The 20261-nt window shown below is 41.7% G+C and overlaps 1 protein-coding gene across 5 annotated transcripts in view; it reads left to right on the top strand.

The window, feature by feature from the left end:
- Positions 1 to 19037, top strand: part of MMEL1 (membrane metalloendopeptidase like 1) — an 81180-nt gene extending 62143 nt beyond the window's left edge. For 4 of the 5 annotated variants that reach the window (XM_019541262.1, XM_019541264.1, XM_019541260.1 and 1 more), the window contains exons 14-23: positions 265 to 363; positions 684 to 767; positions 1050 to 1153; positions 4924 to 4982; positions 10716 to 10835; positions 12315 to 12448; positions 13928 to 13993; positions 16514 to 16609; positions 17336 to 17412; positions 18580 to 19037. In XM_019541262.1, coding sequence (XP_019396807.1) covers positions 265 to 363; positions 684 to 767; positions 1050 to 1153; positions 4924 to 4982; positions 10716 to 10835; positions 12315 to 12448; positions 13928 to 13993; positions 16514 to 16609; positions 17336 to 17412; positions 18580 to 18679 — 939 coding nt within the window. In that variant the 3' untranslated portion in view covers positions 18680 to 19037. The remainder of the gene's footprint in view (positions 1 to 264; positions 364 to 683; positions 768 to 1049; positions 1154 to 4923; positions 4983 to 10715; positions 10836 to 12314; positions 12449 to 13927; positions 13994 to 16513; positions 16610 to 17335; positions 17413 to 18579) is intronic. The other variant, XM_019541265.1, reaches the window with a different exon arrangement.
- Positions 19038 to 20261: the final 1224 nt, after the last annotated feature.

A 20261-nucleotide genomic window follows, 5' to 3' on the forward strand; every position in this document is an offset into this window, starting at 1 on the left:
CCAATTTAATGCTCTGTCCAGTACACCAGGCTGCTCATGCTGTTAAAGTTATATGACTAATGATGGGTTGTGTTATCATCTCACCAGTGAGCAACAGTTAGCCACTGACCAGGATACTTCTGTCTCACCTGCTTTTTAGTTCCTGCAGTTCATGTCTCACACCATTCACTGAAGCCAGGACACACATAACTCAGTCTGCCACACCTTTAGATACAGTTGGCAAAAAACCAGCAAATAGTGAATTTCTTCCTGTCTCCATTTTAGGTCCGAGATTTAATAGACAAAATCCGTGAAGTGTTCATTGAGACATTAGAAGAATTGCAGTGGATGGATGAGACATCTAAAGAGAGAGCGCGTGAGAAGGTCAGACATCACAAGAAACCTCAATATCCTGTTGAAAACTTCAGATCTTGGGAAATTGTGCAAGATCATTATTTCAATTCCACAGAAGTATCAGAGAGAGAAAGAACAATTAAAATAAGTTCTGTCAAATTTATTCACAAATGTCCTTCATATTACTTTGATCCTTTATTTAGTTCTCAAACACTTATATTCTGTTTAAACAGACTTGGATCAAGGTCCAAGTGCATCTAGACAAAAGCAGGAAGTCTTCCCCATGTATACACGGATCTGTATTTCTTTTTGAGGATTAAGAGAACATAACAGGTTGTCTTTGCTTGTAGGCAATGGCAATTAAAGAACAAATTGGTTATCCAGATTATATTTTGGAAGATCACAATGAAAAACTGGATCAGGAATATACAAATGTAAGTCTGCAGCGTGTCCCTCCACGTGGTGAACTTCAAAACAAACATACTGCCTTACTTTTTACAATACTTAATACCTGAGTTACACATCATTCTCAGAGGTCCAATTAGGACTAAAGCTGCATTTTTTAGAAATGCTTATAGGAGAGTTCCTTTCCCAAATAGCACACCATTTAAGAAACAGTTTATAATCCAAATATTTTCATAACATGCATTAATAGCATTACATTGTAACAACTTTACAAGCAAATTGCTGATACCCTGGGATTCGTATTTCTTCAGTTAAACTTCAGCGAGTACAAATACTTTGAAAACATCCTGGAAAACCTGAGAGCTGGAGCGCAGAAGAGCCTGAAAAAGCTTCGAGAGAAAGTTGACCAAGATATGTGAGTACTCATATTGCATGATACATGAACACCCTAAATCCTGGACAAATGGTGAGGGATTGTCCTGAAGTGATGGAAAAGCATGCATTGAAGATAATTATGACTGCTTTTGTTTGTGAGCATCTCAGGACATGTTGTTTGCAGGAATTAACAAATGTTTCTTTATCTGCCTTTAATAGTAATGTAGGTTAGAGTGACTACATGGGATCAGCCAGACCTCTTGAAATCTGTGTAGTCTTTCATTTGCTTCACATTACTCTGTTACAATGGAGCTCTTTATCACAAAAGCCGTGACTGATCTTCTTGACAACTGAGCAATGGGGAAATGGGTAGCATGTGTGCTGTGGATATTTTAAAATAAGTAATTGAAAAGGAATTTTAAAAAGGCTTAAATAGTCCATTTAAACTGCAGTTGAAAACACTCCTGAAATATGGGGAAGTTCCACTCTGGATCCAGAGGTTCCCAAATTTTATTCAGATGCACACCTTGTTTTTGAAAGGCAAACTGAACAAAATAGATTTTTTTACAATTATGGCTGCATAGAGCAGGGACAGTGCCTAATCTTCAGCTGACTTACCCTCTCCTTCCTGCTTAACTAAAGCTGAAACCATAGCTGCTGCTGAAAACTGGTCTCCATGGATAGATCTGTGATTTTGAAAAGAGTTAAAGAGTCTTCAGGGCTGTGAAATGGGAGAAGAGAGGTCAGGATCTGCTAGCAAAATTGGCCTAAGAAAGGTTAGCTTTTTAGCAGAACATCTGCTATTAAAAAGAAGAAACGATCAGCAGTTTAACAATGCAGCCAGATGCCCAGGGGAACTGGCACACAAAGGGGCAGTGGAGACTTCCAGTTGCTGCTGCAGTCACGCAGCTGTAGCAAAAGATGTGTTTCACCCTATCCCCATCTGCACCTGTCATGGTTGCCCCTGTTGCACTGCTCTAGTTATATCACTGGTTAAGAAGAGTGAGGCATTAAGTCAATTGACTCTCTTATTTGCCTGAATAATAATGTTGCACCCACTGTACTGTGAAGCAGGAAGTAAAGCAGGATATTTCTATCCCAGGCAGAAATTCAGCTTCATTGCTTAATACACTCACCCCAATTTGAGGGGTAATTTTAGGGGCAAAGGTTCATGTTGCATGAAACAAAATATGATAATTCTGTGAGGCTGAAGCATATGCAAATGGCCCATTAGAAATTTTAGTTCATTAGAGTGAATAGCCATTTTTTCCAATCCTCTTGTCATGATTGCAAGATCTTGCTGCCTTTCCAACTCTTTCTTTGAAGCCCCAGAGTTTGTGCCCACATATCCCTGGAGTGGCCCCTCACATTTCCAAACTCTTAGCCAAGATCCCAAGCTGCAGTACCCTGTGCATCATCCATAATTTTCCCTACAGGCTCAACTGGCTTCAAGCATTTGTCATTCTTTCCCTTGGAAGTTTGTGGCTAGTGGTAGAATGACCCAACACACCTTTCTTAAAAATATAAGTGTATTGCTTATGTAACCATAGGATACATACATCACCTCTTGAAAGGTTGAAGGCTTGAAACAACAAAAAGCTCACATGGATCTGGCTTAACGTGAGCACACCCATCCTTCTTCTGGGGGCCCCAATAGGTCTAACTTTACTCCGGTTGTCAGCCTCTTGCTTCACTTAATCTCTCACTTCTCACAGGATCATAGGAAAGTTGGAACCTCACAAGATCATCTAGTCCAACCCCCTGTTCAAGGCAGGATTGTCCCCGACTAAAGCAGCCCCTGCCACCTGCTACTGAAAATTTCCAAGCACCTAGATTCCACAGTTTTTCTAACTAACCTGTCCCCGTGATCAACCACTCTCACAGTCAGAAACTTCTTCCTAATGTCAAACCTAAATTTCCCCTACTGGAGTTTTAGGCCATTATTCCTAATCCTGTGCCCTCAAGCCACAGAGAACAGCCCATTCTCTATCTCCTCTGTAATCACCCTTCAGGTATTTGAAGACTATTATAATATCCCCACTCACAGTCTTCTCTTCTCCAAACTAAATAACTCCAGTCCTTTAAGCCTTTCCTCATAAGCCTTGCTTCCCAGACCCCTAATGATTTTTGTTGCTCTGTACTTTCCAATCTATTCACATCTTTCTTGAAGTGTAGCGCCCAAAACAGGACATAGTACTCCAAGTGAGGCCTCACTGGTGCAGAAGAGAGAGGGAGAATCACCTTCCTTGTTTTGCAAGTGAAACTCATCCTTGAGATCTTGCCATTAGATCCAGCCCAGAATCTTTGTTCTCCCAGCTCACATCACTGTCCAACACCAATTCTACATACAGACATACCTGAGCACCAAAATGAATGGCCTACACATTGTTTTGCAGTAGTTGACAGAAAAGCACATAATATCTAGTTCCCACTTGGATTTCCTGATGATTCTGATACTGAATTAATTATGCATGCAGTAAGCCTCGACAGCAATCAGACAAATACATTGAATATACCGTGTCATAAATTATTACAGGCAATTCAAAATCCTTCACACTCAACATTACACATTGTTAGTCAATAAAAAGCATCTTCCCATCATATCAGCAATATTTCAACTGCCGACTCATCAAAATACTTGTGTATCATACAATGGTTTTAGTTTCCTTTGTTGCCTGTAGAGCAAGCTTATTCCTTAGCCTCCAACCCCTTTGCAGCCCTAATTATGGAGGGCCTGAGAAAAGCATATTAGAGAACTTTAATTAATTTTAGTAGAATTTGGGACCAGGCCCTCTTGGCCTGTCAATTAAAGTGAATATAAAGTTCTTACATCTTTCATTTTGCGTGTCTGATTTGCAGCCTGTCAGTGAAGTCTATCCCAAGCCTTGACAAGTCTTTTCTTTGAGCTTCAAACCCACTTATCACTAACATGCCATTGTTTAATGAAAGAAGTTGAAGAGAATTTGAAAACTCAATTTTATTCCTTATGTTACCTTACCAATACAGTCAAATGGGCTGCTCCTGTCCATTCATAGTGGGAAAGGGAAAAGTAAGGAGGCAAGTTGCACAACATTAGATAGGTCTGAAAGTTGCACATAGACTCCTAGTGTGATGTAGCTATTCAGTACCATATGCTGAGCACACTTCCAGTAGGAATTCCTTATCAAAACAAGGACTTGACTCACTATCTATGAAAAGTGCTTTCACAACGGAGATGTGAGTACATCTCTAGCTCTGCGTCTGGGAGGATTTGTCATTATTTGTTGACTGTTCCAATTAGAAACTTTAGTTAGATGAGCACCTTGCCGGGGTCATCTGACCCCGGTGCTCTTTTCTGCCAAGGCAGGGGGTCGGACTAGATGATCTACCTAGGTCCCTTCCGACTCTAGCTACTATGAAACTATGAAACTATGAAGCAGATAAGCTTAGTTCCAATGGAGCTTGGGTAACCACAGTAACTACATTCTGTTGCCCCAAACTCCTCTTCTCCGTGTTTCTTTTGATGTAGTGTTATTTGTTTCCTGTCTTAAACTGTTATTATTACCATGAGTTGTTAAACAGCTTCCACATTCCACCTCCGAGGTGACTGCTTAGTAATAGTGAACAAAATGATTCCTGGCTCAAAATCTTTAGGATGAAGAGTGCTAGAGAGAGAAAAGAGTTTTCCTGGGTGAGCTTCCCATGTTGAATTATTCCTAATTGCTTTCCCCCATCCCCGACTCCTTTTTTTCATATTGAAGTTGTGTTTTTTGATCAAGGATAACTCAATAAAGATAATGACTGTATTTTTGCATAAAATTATGTTTTTAGATGGATCATCGGTGCTGCTGTGGTCAACGCATTCTACTCCCCCAACCGAAACCAAATAGGTAGGTTCTGAGACACTGTTAATCACTGTGGGAGGCAAGAGCAATGCAACCAGAGCAGATGCAACCCTGATTGAACCTTGATAGCACAAGGCAGATGGGTTGTCATGCTCACATTCCTTAAGTGAAAAAGCCTGGTGTTGAAAAATGTTGACCGTCATTACCATCTTGTGAGCGCCGACTTCAAAAGAGTAGGGCTCTGCATTGTCTCTACATGGATGTGCCTGGAAATATAATTAAGTGTCCCTGGCTTGGTATTTGTGCAAATGACACTGAAATTATTTTCATGAGAAACATGCCACACGAAGGAAATCTGGTGCAGCTCACAAGACATTAGACTTATGCAAGTTTCCAAATCTTTCCTGGGCCTGATTTTCATTGTTCTTAATGAGCCTCATGGTCTTCAGGCATGTTAAGATTTAGGCTACTAAGTCAGGGGTTGAAGTCCAGGATCTTCTTGGAGCGTTCTTTGAAATGATTCCAGTGCCACATGCAGGGCCAGGTAGACAGGCAGAGCTACAGAGTTTCAATGCATCGTGTAGGGAAGAGGGGTTTAGGTTTATTAGGAACTGGGGGACTTTTTGGAGCAAGAGGATCTTATACAGAAGGGATGGTATCCACCTGAGCCAAAATAGTACCAAAATGGTATCCAGCTGCTGGTGTGTAACATTAAAAAGGTGGGAAAGCCGACAGGCGCGAAACAGCACACAGTTCAGACTGACGCACCCTTTAGGGGTGAAGCCATAAACAATGGGGATAAAAGACAAGGTGGGAGGACTCAGGTGAAACACAGAGAAGTCTAACATAAATAAATACATTTATGATTCAAAGGTCACAAACACATAGCTAACCAGGCAACAATGAAAAATTCTTTTATACTAATGCCAGAAGTCTAAATCCAAGGTGGGAATGCTTAGCAATAAATAACAATATTGACATAATAGAAACATGGTGGAAGGAGGAAAATGAGGAACATCAATGGGTTGCTATAATACCAGGATACAAATTATACAGGAATGATAATAGAATAGGCCATATCGGTGGGGGTGTGGCACTCTACATCAAAAAACTGCATCAAATCAAATCAGGTAGGTTTTTAAATTGATAAGGTAGGCACCGTAGAATCTCTGTGGACAGAAATTCTGTGGTTCAATAGGAAAGAAATACATCACCAGGTCTACTCCTCTCCAGGGATAAGTCTGTGGAGCTGACCCAAACTGAGACTTCAGTAGATGAGGTCCTATGGGAAACTGATAAACTAAACAGTAGCAGATCACCAGGCCCTGATGGCATTTACCCCTGGGGTCCTAAAGGAGCTCAGATCAGAAATTGCTGAACTCATAACTGTAATATGGAGCCTATCACTAAAAACAGCCTCCGTGCCAGAGGACTAGAGGGTTGCCAGTGTGGCTCCAATATTTTTTTAAAAGACTCTAGAGGGGACCCAGGGAACTATGTGCTGGTGAGTCTAACTTCAGTTCCTGGAAACCTGGTAGAAAAAATATTTTAAAAAAGAATTGTTCTGCAAATGGATGAACATGACTTGCTGGAAAGGAATGGTTTTGTCAAAGGGAGATCATACCACACCAACTATCTAGATTTCTTTGAAGGTATCAGTAAGCAGGTAGATCATGATGATCCAGCTGACATAGTATATGTGGCCTTCCAAAGTGCCTTTGACAAGGTCCCCCATCAAGAGCACTTAATGTAGTTAACTAGCCATGGGATTACAGGGAAGGTCCACAGGGTGAGTATAAATGGTCATTTTGGGGGATGGAAAGAAGTAAACAGCGGGGGGGGCCAGGGATCTGTGTTGGGACTGCTGCTGTTTAACACATTCATAAATGATCTGGAAAATGGAAGGAATAGTGAAGTGGCCAAATTTAAGGATCAACAAATTATTCAAAGTGGTAAAGACCAGAGTTGACTGTGGGAAACTACAGGAGGATCTGACACTGCTGGGTAAGTGGACAACTAAGTGTCCCTGGCCAATGAAATTCAATGTAGATAAGTGTAAAGTGATGCACATGGGCAAAAATAACCCAAACTATACCCATACTATGGTGGGCTCTACATTACCTGTTACCACACAGGAGAGATCTCAGAGTCATTGCAGACAGTTCACTGAAAACATCAGCTCAGTGCTCAGCAATCATGAAAAAGGCAAACAAGATGTTAGGAATTATCAAGATGGGAATTGCAAACAAAACAGAAAGTATCATTATGCCCCTTGGTGCATAATCCATGGTGCATCCTTGGATACTATGTTCAGTTCTGGTCCCCACACATAAAAATCTGTATAGAAGACCTAGAAAAGCTAACAGAGAAGGGTACCAAGTGGTATGGAGGGGCTTCCACATGAGGAGAGTCTAAAGCGTCTAGGCCTATTCAGTTTAGAAGAGAGATGCTTGCAGGGAGACATGGTAAAAGTTTACAAAATACTAAAAGGCGAAGAAAAAGTAAATAGGGGTTTATTATTTACTATCTCTCACAGTGCAAGAACTAAGGATCATAAATTGAAATTAGTAGGTAGTAAATTTAAAACTTAAAAAAAAGAAATTTTTTCTCACACAAAAGGTGAGAAACATGGCTTAACATCAGCCTCTGGATGTTTGGCTGCAGAATTGGTGTTCTTTATTCAACTCTGATCCTCCAAGAAAGGTGGTGGCAAATATTTTTCATTAGTATTCATTATGGGTGCTGACAGATGTGGGGAAAAAAAACAAAACAGCACTTTACCCGAAGAGCAAACGGTGCTTTTTGGCAGTTTTATCTAATAATTGACTCAATTAGCTATTAGATAAAAGTGCCAAAAAGCCTGGCTGAAGCATGAGATCGATACAGATGCTGGATGAGCTGGGTCAAACTGATGCGGTTCCTCTTCTGGGCATGCGGTGCGCTTGGTGCAGGTGTAGGCCAAGCTGAAAGTAAAGCGCTGTTTTGTTTAATTTTTTCCCATGTGTCAGCAGCCTTCTTGTATTGCAAAGAGCCTGGAAGAACCATTGTGCCAAACTCTCCTCAGATCCAGAGAGACAGTCTTTACCCTGAAGTATGTGGCTGTTAAGTGCCTCTCAACTTGCTCACGTTTCTCTGGTGAAGACTCGGGCCTCTCTTCTGTGTGTATAAGTAAAAACAAACACACACAAAAAAGGAAGTGGAAAGCAAACTCAGCAGCACAAGGCACAAGCATCGGGCACACTCGTGCTAGGTCACTTCCACATCATCAGCTACAAATCTTCCATCTGCCTCAACCTCCCCTGCTTCTGTGTCTCTTCACAATCTCTTTGAGTACACTAGATGCTGCCCTTTTTATTTCCATTCCCCATCACTTTTACAGTTACATGTTCCCTTTTTCCCCATTGCCTCCAAAATCTGAATATTTCCCTACCCCTAAAGAATAGGGCTATGCCCTCAACTGACCATATTGTGCATGCCAGTCTCACCACAATGATGTGGACCTCAGCAAACCGGCAGGCACCTATTTGGGTGTCTTGATGTCCTTGAGACTGTCCTATACTTCCACCTCCATCTCCTGCAGTGAACTACTCAGCTAATTGCAAGCTGTAGGCTGAAACAGAATAGGAATTAAACCAGGAGTGGGGCGGAGAGGTTGACATCATCCTTCTGATTTATTAAAAGACTCTATCCTAATAGGCACATCTGCCATTAATTGCGTGATAGAAAACAGCCCCTCTTTTAGGTTTCCATGTTTTCTTTCCCCAGGGGAATGGAATACAAAGCAGTCGCTTGGGTATGTTCCTCCCAACTGTAACTGTGGCCAATACAAATGCAGAGATCCTCAGGATTGCCTTTTATCTGCTTTTATCTGTGCGACTTCACTGTACTTCATATTATTTCCTGTCCTCTCCTTAAGGCTTGCTTTGTGAATTACAGAGGAGACATTAAAAAGGCCTAATGGAAAACATGGCATACAGCTTTCTCCTCAGATGGCTAGCATGGTGGGCTTTCTCTCTAATCATCTCCACCACAGAAGCCCAGCCTCAAACCAGAGCTTTTTCCCCAGCAGGAAAAAAAGCCCCCAGAGACCCCGGGAGGGCCTCTGGGGTCATTACATTGCTGTCAGTCTGACGTGGGAGGGTTACACGCTGTCCAGGATTTTGTCCTGACTTCTGAAAGAGAAGATCCTCTGAGAAATATCTACTGCAGAATACTTTGGTCACTTTTACATTTTTGGTAGGTTTTTTGATGCCCCAAACAAAAAACGGGGCTGGACAACTGCTCTTTTCATTGCAGGCAACAGCCTTGGACTCTCTCTCCACAAGAGTATTTCTTATATATCATTTCAATTTGTTTCACTTGTTGGAAAGGATCTTCTTAGAAGGGCCTTGTTTTCAGACCTTAATTCCTGCTTGAAGTTTGTTTGAGTCTCATCTTTAATGCATGGAAGAAAGAATAAATTCTGCAGTCTATATATTCGACTTGTGTTAGTAGGCTGGGGGAGGCCAAAACTATTTTTTCCCCAGAGTTTTCTTCCAAAGCATAGTTGATACACAGTAGAAATTCCTATCAAGTAGGTTTTAAACACTGAGCTTCAGTGTTGTTTGTAGGCTGCATGTGGATGCTAACCTTTCTGGTGACAAAAATAAAGCAATAAAACGTCCATTAGTTCCCCCATAAACTGGCTGCAAGATACAAACTGAACATAGTTCATCGGGACAGCAAGGAGGAAAATATATTCGCATGCAACAGTAATTCCAGGGTGTCTTCTGTGCACCTCAGTCAGCCCTGTTGCCTTTATTGACAAATATAAAATTTTAACTACCATCGCAGTCCCATAAAGTCCAGCACAGCTGTGAGAGGGGGATGGAGAATCCATTCGCCCTCGTGCATTATTAAAAGCATTTTCAGCTGTGCAGTTACAACCACTCCATTTGTAAAAAGAAGGGAGCTGGAGGGAGCTGTCAAAAACTGGCCCCTTCTCCCCTTCCAATACAATTCTTCGTAAAGTACTGAGAATTAACAAATGTTCGGCATTTCAGGGAAATAAAGTGCCTCTTTTCAATACTACTTTAATATTTTAGTTCCATATTAGAATATTTTTATTTGAACTCAAAAAGGGGATTTTTGGGGGGGTCAACTATTCTAAAAAAATACCAGTAAAATGGATCACATCAAGCATTTCAAAACAAAACCAATTCTGAAGGTTTCCATGAAAATCAGTTCCACTTTTTTGACCAACACTTGCTCTGACTGTTGACTCTCTCCTTTCAGGGGCAGATGAAGAGCCAGGCTGCTTTTCAGACATCAGGTTGTACATAGGGCTTGGGCAGTCTGGCAAGACAGATATTTCAGCTTGACTAAGAACAAATAAAGACACTGCATGGTATATTTCTATAAGCTTCTTTTTATTGCATCTGCGCTCTCTCAGACAAGAGATGTACAACTAAAATAACTAAGAAGGGTTCTCAAATGGGAGGTTTTATAGTTTGCCCATTTTATCAACTAAACCTTTAAGAACTGCTCCCTGTCCAGTCCAAGAGAGAGAACTTATTTCATATGACAAAACTTGATGTCTGATTTGGGGTACGATGAGATGCCTAACCAAACATAAACTAGGCAACAGAGAGAGGAAACCTCCTCTCCCATTTACATTGTTTTCTGTTTAGATCCTCCACACTCATCCTGAAGATTGGGTGCCTGTGGCTGATCTATCAGATACATACTCAAAAATGAAATGGTCTGAACCTGTTTCTCTTTCTCTCTCTCTCTTTGCAGTTTTTCCAGCTGGGATTCTGCAGCCTCCCTTCTTTAGTAAACACCAGCCACAGGCATTAAACTTTGGAGGGATTGGGATGGTAATTGGGCATGAAATTACTCACGGTTTTGATGACAATGGTGAGAAGAGACTGAAAACCTATGTATCTATCTGTGCAAAATACCCCTTTTACAGGTTCACTGATCACCCTGGGGGAAACCAAATGCATCTGGTAACAGCCCATCAGCATTGGCTGTGCTGATAGAAACATGCATGTGCGCACTGTTGTATGTGCGAACACACGCACACCAACAACACACTGCCAATGTGTGATTTGGAGTGAATGCTCTTTGAACTTGGCAGAGGCAATGAGAATAACCAAGTTTAAAACAAATGAATTAATATAATGGGAATCCTTGGGAAAACCTATTATTCCTGCAGCACTGAAAGATCAGAAACACTATCAACACCAGGCTGCCTGTTGTCTTGATGTCAAACCAAATGTACAACAACAGTTCCCGTGGTAGAACAGCCACATGCAGTTTTCTAACTCCGTGGGGGTGTTTGTTTTTTCACCTAAATGCTTAAGATTAATTGATCTTGCAATTATCATAGAGAAGAACCTAGAATAGCTGGGGACATGGAAAGCTGATTCTGATATATTTTAGTTACAAGTAACTTCTTACACTTAGATATTATTATTTCTGGTCTTTAACCCGATGGAGTCTATTTAATTTATAGATAAGACCCCTGCTGTAGCTTCAGGACATCAGATCTGTAATGAATACGAGGCATTTCTGAGCAACAGAATAGGAAGAATATTATTATTGTTTTTCTCCCTTTGTGGCGTTGACAGTGCCACTAACCCTCAGTTTCCTCATCTGTAAAGCGGGTATAGCATTTTTTTGTTTACAGGGAGTTGAGAAGTTGTATGCATATTATTATTGGAATTACGGAAATGCCTAAAGCTGCAACTAGAAACAGCATTATAGTATGTTGGGCATGGGGCAGTAACACAGTGAGAGAGAAGAAGATGTGGCCCAAAGAATTTACACTCAAACTAAACAACACCTCAATAGGTGAAACAGATGGGAGTGCCAGTGAGAGGGAATTGGTTACTACATAGACTAGTAGTTGCTCTAAGTCAGTGGTTCTCAACCTTTTTTGTACCAGGACCCATCTGTAAACATCTTTGGCCAGTCCCGACCCAGTGGCCCCTCACTCCAGACCTGCTGCCCCCAGGCTCCAGCCCCACAGTGTGTGGGGCAGGAGGTAGATGTGTGAGGCATAGGGACCCCCAAGCAGCCCCTTACAGGCTGTAACTGCCAGCCACAAGGGAAAAGCCACAGTTTCCCAAATTTTTCTCTTTTATAGGAGAAGCCATTTTTAAAGTTTGTTGATCCATTTAAAAGTTTATTCGTGGCTCTTTCCTATATTCTTGCAACCCACTTTTGGGTCCCAACCCACAGGTTGAGAAACGCTGCTCTACATGAACTAGTAAGTGTCTGTATTAGAACCGAGAAGCAACGACTTATAAGGCAGCTGATTTGGGGCAGTGGACATGCAAACCTCTCCCCTCTGAAACAAGTCTTTTCCCCTTTTTTCGGTTTTGTGAACAGGCAGGAACTTTGACAAAGATGGAAATATGTTTGACTGGTGGAGCAATTTCTCAGCCATGCATTTTAAGGAGCAATCTCACTGTATGGTCTACCAGTATGGAAATTACACGTGGGAGCTGGCTGGAGGACAGAACGTGAGTACACGCCGCAGAAAGGCCGCATTTAGAAATTAAGTAGCGGGACAGAGTCCTGCTGTAGGCTGGCGAGCAGTACAGCCTCAGGCACTTCATCGAAATGCCACAATCCAGTCAGCAAGCAAGTCTCTGACCTTCCTCCCGCCCAGCTGCTCACAACAGGAATGGCTCTATCCAAGTTTTAATTTTACTTTACATTTTCATTTTCCTCCAAAGCTGTTAGCTGTAAAGCAGCCAAGGTAGTTTGCATTAAAGAAACAGGAGATAAGACACGCATACTCCATCTTGATAATAAAAGATGAGAGATTCCTACTTGTGCAGAGCTTTATAAAGTATGCTTATTTTTTATGGCCAGTTCTCACTGTATCAAAGCAGGGATTTAGAAAGGATCAGGTAAGCCTAAGGACAGTGGTATGGTAAAATGCTTTTCAGGAGTCCAGCAACAGCTCTGAAAAGACTGACCCCAAAATTCGGGGTGGAGACAGTTTTGCAGAGAATGTGGAAAGAGCAAAGAAACACGGATGCTTAAAGAATAAAGTGAAAGCTCCCACAGACACAAAGCCCAATCCTAGCCCTCAGGAACCTTCTTCCCTACAGAACCCCTTCCTTAACCATACCCCCAGCTTAAATAGCAGTAACTGCCTTAGGGCCAACCATTTTATATCTTTTCATCCCCCACAATGCTTTGCAAAGGAAGCAGCCTTGCATGAATAAATTGTAAAGATTTACATTAAAAAGAGACATTTTCTTCTTTAATTATGCCCCTGATTAGCCCTCCAAGCTCAAGGAAGAATAAAACTAAAATCAGCAAAAACACACACTCTTGTTTGTCTACATGAGGGCACCTATCCCCCCCACCTCTGAGCCCAGCCCAGGTGATGGCCTTTAAAACCAGTTCCTTTAGCTACATCATTTCTAATGTGAGAGCAGCTATAAGGAGAGAGGCTGTAGATAGAGGGCTCTTGTATTCTGTGAACAGAAAAGACCAGATATCAAGGTGATGGGTGACCTAGAAATACAACAGAGAAAGCCCGCTTCTTAACCAGAGGACACCAGGGTAGGCTGAAAGACCAACAAGGTTTACCTGATACAGTAGTAACAGATTAGTCTTCAGCTCTCAGGTATTACTACCTGTTGGGTATGTGTGCTGATGCTTCCTGCCACTCTTGCAGGCTGCACATGGAAAAAAAACTCATTTGTTAAGTGCCTACTGAAGGACATAACTCTATCAGCCCACATTTGCTCTTACTCTTTTCCTGTTCTAGTTGCCATTTTGGAAAACCCTGCTGTTCCAGCAATCTGGGGTATTATTTCCTTTCAGATTTTCCTTTGCCTCACTCCCAGTGTAGTATTTCTGCCATCTTCCACCCCAGAGGGGGCCCTATCTCAGTAATAAACACAGTGCTTCTATTGCTATTCAGTTGACTTCCTTCTGGTACTGCAAACAAATATGGTAATCAAATTAATTGTGTATTACAGGTCAGTGGGATAAGCACGCTGGGAGAAAACATCGCAGATAATGGAGGAGTTCGACAGGCTTACAAGGTAATTTTCAAAGAAGTAATGAGTCATTACTGGCAATAAAATGAGAAACTGGCTTGTCCCTTACTTCTATTGTTAGGATGTGCTAAGAGCTACAGGTATGTCACCTGGACTCTGGCAAGGAGCTGCCTACCTTCCCAATGCATCCTGATTCATACAAGTCAATGCACAGCCTTGTGTAACACTATAAAAATGACTGATGCAAGGAATCCCTTGTGCCCATGTGGCTCCAATTGTAAAATCAGGACTGCAGCTACCATTACCCCTATCACCATCATAACATGTACTGCAATGATGTATGGACCAAAACCATAATCCTGGGCCCCAGTGTGCTAGGCGCTGTACAAAATATGAAATAAGAAGCAGGCATAGATCCATGTAGAAAAAAAGATGAGAGATTCCCCAAAGTCACTTGCACCAAGACTGTTGCTATAGCTTCGAACTGCTTGTCAAATCAAATCCTATCTGGCAGCAGACTGTTAGTTTCCCCACAGTGTGATTTGATGATGGGTTTATAGCAGTGCAGCCACCTTCTTCCAAGTTCATTTCCCTTACACTTTAAGTTTTTAAGCTTAGTGACATGTCAGATACAGCATCAGAGGGATCTGAGAGAGAGAGGCTGCTTTCCTCTTGAGCCAGCCACAGATCCTATCTACAGAAACCTCTGCACCCCATGTCACAGCTGAATCCAATCCCAAGCTATACTTTTCTGAAGCTTCTTTTTCACATGTCTTCTAACCTTTAAATCAATGATAATGAAGTTTTTTCCATCCCATTGCTGCTCACTTTCCATGTTGGTACTGAGCACAATAAGGATAGCACTCACTATTTATTCTGAGAGCAGTTGTCTGCCCCTTCTCAGGATAAAAGGGTGTGCTAATCGAATAAAGTATTTTCAAAGGAAGAGAGGATACACGTGACATTACTCACATTACCATCCTGCTGGGAGTGGAGGAACTTGGCCTTTGCTGTTGAACTTCTCTGGGTACATTAGGTACCTCAGTCTATATCTTGCTCAAACCTCCTGCTGTAGCTGGGAGCCTGGCTACATCTCTAACCTGTCAGGTTCCCACACAAAACATCTGCAGATCAGAATGAAGGCAAAGTAGATTTGCACCTTATAAAATAACTAAATCAGAGATGTATATCATGAGCATTCCTGAGCCCAAGTTCACTTGATCAGATGCTGTGCAATCAGAATGCCATATTCACCAATGCAGATGCTGCTCCTCTGTCCAGGTGTGAAATGTAAGCATTTGCATAAAACATTTTTGGGCTGTTGTGGTATGGGATATATTTCTGTCCGTGGAACCTGGGACAGGAAGGAGTGTGGTTTGACACACGTGTGTAACTCTGACATTCAAAAGTACAAGTGGATTGACTACTATGGATGCCACTAAAATGTACCATTTCCTTTACTCTGGAATTTGCTGTAAACATGGGAGATTGTGCATGGGAGCCATTACTACTCTATATTCTGTAATTTTATGGCATGGAATAAGTGTATTTCCACACTTAATTGTGCCTTAAAAGTTTTTTGGAGGTATTATCAAAGTGAGGGTGAAGATAAGGTAATACAGTGTTCAGAATTAACTTGCATGAAACTCATTAGCTTGTCTCCATTATGTCAATAGACCTAAAAAAAGAAAATTGGCCAATTAACATGTAATAGTAACAGGTAATGGATTTAACTTTGTGCCAGGTTATTATCTGCTATTTTATAAGCATTTATCAGAAGAGACAGAAATTATCAGTATAGATGCATGGAGGAGATTTAACTCTCTGCCTCCCTTTCAGCTCTGTGTTCATACGGAGGTCGTCTAAGGCACATTGCCACTATCCTAGCGTTTCACATCACAATCAATGGTGTGCAGTTCAAGATGTCTACATTGATGCCGTGCGCATTATCAGATGTACTTTAATAAGGACTTTTCAGTAGCAGTGCCCCACATTTATCCTTCTTGTTTGCTGAGGACTGTACAGTGAAACAACGGCTGGAGCTGTGTGCAAGGGAGGAGGGGGGAGACGGGAAGAGGGGGTAGAGTGCCATCTTCCTGAAAAAACTCAGACCAAAGCTCCTGATTATTCATGATCACTGTAACAGGTCATGTTTGACAAGAGCAGAGCTGTTAACCCAGATTCTACCCAAACATGCAGTTAGATAATTATGCGCTGCAACCTTCAATTCCACCTGCATATTCACTTGGATCTGGTATTTTTCTGGTTTCCTAAAGAGTCTTGTAGCCTGCTACCCACTGGTCCAGCACAGTGATGACTCCATTTTGCACATGGCATGTAAAGCTGCTACTGAGCTGATGTACAAAAAGCAAAGTCTGTGAAACGCCCTAAGATGAAAGGTTCCTTATGAATTGTTCCTTTGTAATACAACTGACTGTGAAAGTGCCCAAGGGGAAACAGAAGGGGAATGAGAATGTTCTGGCTGTGTGAACAAGGAGGTTCAACGTATTCAGCATGTTTGAATGAGTAGGCTTTTTGCTAAATGAACCTCTGGTCCTTTTTTAGGCCTATTTAAAATGGTTGGAACGAGAAGGGAAGGAGCCAAAATTGCCTGGGCTTAATCTGACTCATAAACAGCTTTTCTTTGTGAACTTCGCCCAGGTAGGAACCTCTTGATTCTTCCTCTGTTCCATGAGACATAGAAATCACATGATGAATTGCTAAAGCTTTTGGACACAAAAAACACTGGTCCACAGGCCTCACTTCCGGCAGGAAGCTGCCACTTACTGACAACACTTGTCAACAGGGTGTCCCTCAGAACAAAGGCATAGGAGGGCTTGATTGTTACAGCAGAGAGGACAAAAAAGCCTACCAGGGAGTTACTTAGTGATTTTTGGTGGGAATCTCAGAAGTGAAATTGCTGCCTTTGAGACATGATGATGCAATATCATCATTCAAGAGCCAAAACACCTAGTCTAAAGCAACAGATCCTAGGTCCAAGAAGCTGAGGCTATCCCTGAACAGGCTAGTAGGAACTCATACTCTCTTCCACCTCCTTCTCGGCCCAAGGTAGAAAATAACTCAAACTGAGTTTGTAGTGATGGTTCTTAGAAAAAATCGTTTAGAACTAATCCGGGGAAAGGGAGAGGTGTTCAGGAGAAATAGCAACCACTCCTGCAAAAGGCATTTAATTTACATCATCTGGAGTGTGATGACTAATGTATAATATACGTGTAAGCAGCAAAAGCCATTCTGGGCTCTTTGCATTCCAATTTGCAATCCCCACCCTAGTACAATTAGGTGCACCCGAGCCACTCAAGTTGCAATTGCTTGCACCAGTTTAGCTACATGTTGGCCCATGGGTGGTTAATCCTCTTCCTTCTCTAGGTATGGTGTGGTTCCTACAGGCCAGAATATGCCAGCCAGTCCATTAAGACAGATGTCCACAGCCCTTTGAAGTACAGGTAGGTTTTAATAACTTAGATGGACTTATCTTTTGATCCAGCCCATCATTGCAGCATACTGGAAGAAGGGGCCATGTTCTAGTGATTAAGCACAATAAAACTAATTGGCTCTATGGAGAATCCTACCACCTCTGACGCTCCTGAAAAGAAACATGGTCTTTTACCCAGCTCAGAGAATTAGGCTGCTCCTGTAAGGCATACACATCTAGGGCCCATCAGAGCTTATAATGCTGTTGCACAATGGGCTGTGCCCCATCTTAGGCCTTCTCTTTTATTCAGCCAGAAATCAAACTGCAACGCCCATGTTACTTTTTCTCCAGTTAGCCCCCAGATGTAGTCCTTGATAGTAAATTCACCATTTTAATGAAGATTGGAGATGCTGGCTTTATGTGCCCTAGAGGCAGCAGTGGCAGGGCAGGTGCCCAGATGTAAGGAGGAATCGTGGAAGTAAAGGAGGTAACAAAGAGGAAATTACAAATCTGCCGGGAACTCCCTGCATTTCACTGGGAGACGCATGCAAGCCCAAGTGTTGACCCATGCAGGCTGACAGCAGGAGCGGGGACTGTAGTGGGAATGCACACAGTAGTATTGCTTACACACTGGATACCTGCTCCTTGCAAGCACCAGAGGGAGATGCTTATACTTTATGGAACAGGTAGTGCAATAATGGTAGCATAAACTTCCTTCCTGCCACCTTCCTGCATGGTACCAACATGGAGCCAACCTCATCCTGAGCACAGTCTGGATGAGAGGCTTCCATAAGCTCCCAGTGCTATAAATTCTACTCAAATCCTTGCTAAAGAATTGCCTTGGCACCTCACTCCATTTCCCCTGCAGATCTGGTCTCGGTCCTAGCTTTACTCAAGCCACTGAGACAGCAAACCAAATGTTGCTTCTTGCTTGAGGTCTCAATCCTGCAATGATCCAGGGTACAGAGGGACCCACCGAACCCAGTGGAGCTGCAATCAGGCTCCACACAGCTAATGGCAAGTTCCTAGCCTTAGACACCGAGGCAGAGACCATCTCTTACTGATTATCTGCAGTTTGTGGCCTTGTTGCAGACATCTGGCTCTGATCCACTTAAGTACAGGCTTTATTACTGCCCTTCCTTTGGACTCTCTCTCCTACCTGGATGCAAATAAAACCTTTTTCTTTCTCTTTGTTCAGGGTGATGGGATCTTTGCAAAACTTTGAAGCCTTCTCTGAGGCATTCCACTGTAAAAAGGGCACCACCATGCACCCTGCCGAGAAATGCAGAGTCTGGTAGCCAAAGAGAACACTTGTGCTGAAGATAATGCTTAGACGCACAGTCTACAACACAAAACAAAATTCAACTGGTCTGGCTACAGACTGAACAGTTCTCGCCAATGATGTGCCTGATGTTTCCCTGTTCAGTCACAGCCAAGGTTAATGGTGCAGCTACTGTGGTCAGAATTTGAAAAGCCCACGGCTGTCGGGCTTTCGTGGTTCGGCTGGAATGTGTGCAGGCTTCTCAGCATTGACAGCTGGGCTGCATTGAGAGTGACAGTACACTCCAGGAGAGAAATGACTGTTTCCAGTGACATCCTGACTGTTATTAAGATACCACATCAGGGTTACAAAGACTAGCTATTTAAACAAAAAAAGTAGATCTATTTTTCAGCAAAGAGTATTCATTTTAGTATGTCCTACACTCAAATTAGCCTTGGGAGGTTCGGTAAGCCTGTCTGAGACTGTTCACTGAGCTCGCTATTTTCCAATATTCTGATTCAGTTTCTGGTGCACTTCTCCCAAATTCAGGGTAGAGATAGATAAACTTACTTGCTGTCTGTGTAACACTGTCCATTTGCACCTTGATGACTGCTTTGTTGTAAGAGGTTGTAATTTGTCTTGATATTTTACAAGGTGATCTGTATGTTAAAATGCTTACCGGCTGCTGACTTATAAGCCACGCTGAACCCCTTGTTTTGCACTTGAGTTATTTTGCTCAAATGAGCAAGTTTAACATTATCTTAACAAAGTGATATAGAGGTTGCTAGAAAACGAAATCATAATTAAAAGTCTAAAGTCTATTGCCATATTCAGACTACCGTGGGTACCTCATTCAGAAATATATTTAAGAGGAGACAGATTCTTGCATTAAGAGTATATATTTGGGATATTTTAGCAGAACAGACTTTGTTGCTTAATGTAAACAGCAAAATACTTACCCGAGAACAAAATTAATTCCGTGCCTTTTAATTTTGCCATAAGCTACTTTTAAATATTTACACTTTGAAAATGTACATCTTGTTAATTTTTTATAAATAAATAAATAAATCACACTGCAGCCAATTACTCAGGCATTTATCTATAGAGGCAATTTCAGATTGCTTTCTTTAATGAATGTTCTAATTTAAGGGTATCTGAAGTTTTTTGATCCTTTATGTAGGATGCAAGCATTTTTTTCCAAAAATATTTATTTTTGGCATATATACCACTGGAAAGCAAGTTCTTAATTCTTTTTAATAGCATTTGGTAATGCTTAGCATATCAGATATCAAAGCAAACTGTTGATTCATTTCCACTCTACTTAACACATAACTAAAAAAAAAGCTTTGATTAACTAAATTCTAATTTTATGTGACTGTTACATGTCCAATGTCAGTATTGTTAAAGTTTCTATTTTTCATGTTGAAGTGTCCATGTAGTAAGCAAGCTTTATTAACCAAATAAACTGCCATAATCTCTCAAAATGCTTGGAACAGTCTTAACATTTAAAGCCATTGAGTTAAAATGGAGGAAGCATAAACACCCTCGTACTTCATTAAATCATGAAGGACTATGGAAGGAAATGAAGAGATTCCCAGTAGCAGCTTCACCTATACTCT

The sequence above is a fragment of the Crocodylus porosus genome, unplaced genomic scaffold (genome assembly GCF_001723895.1).
Source record: "Crocodylus porosus isolate Cpor-Errol unplaced genomic scaffold, CroPor_comp1, whole genome shotgun sequence".
Lineage (NCBI taxonomy): Eukaryota > Metazoa > Chordata > Crocodylia > Crocodylidae > Crocodylus > Crocodylus porosus.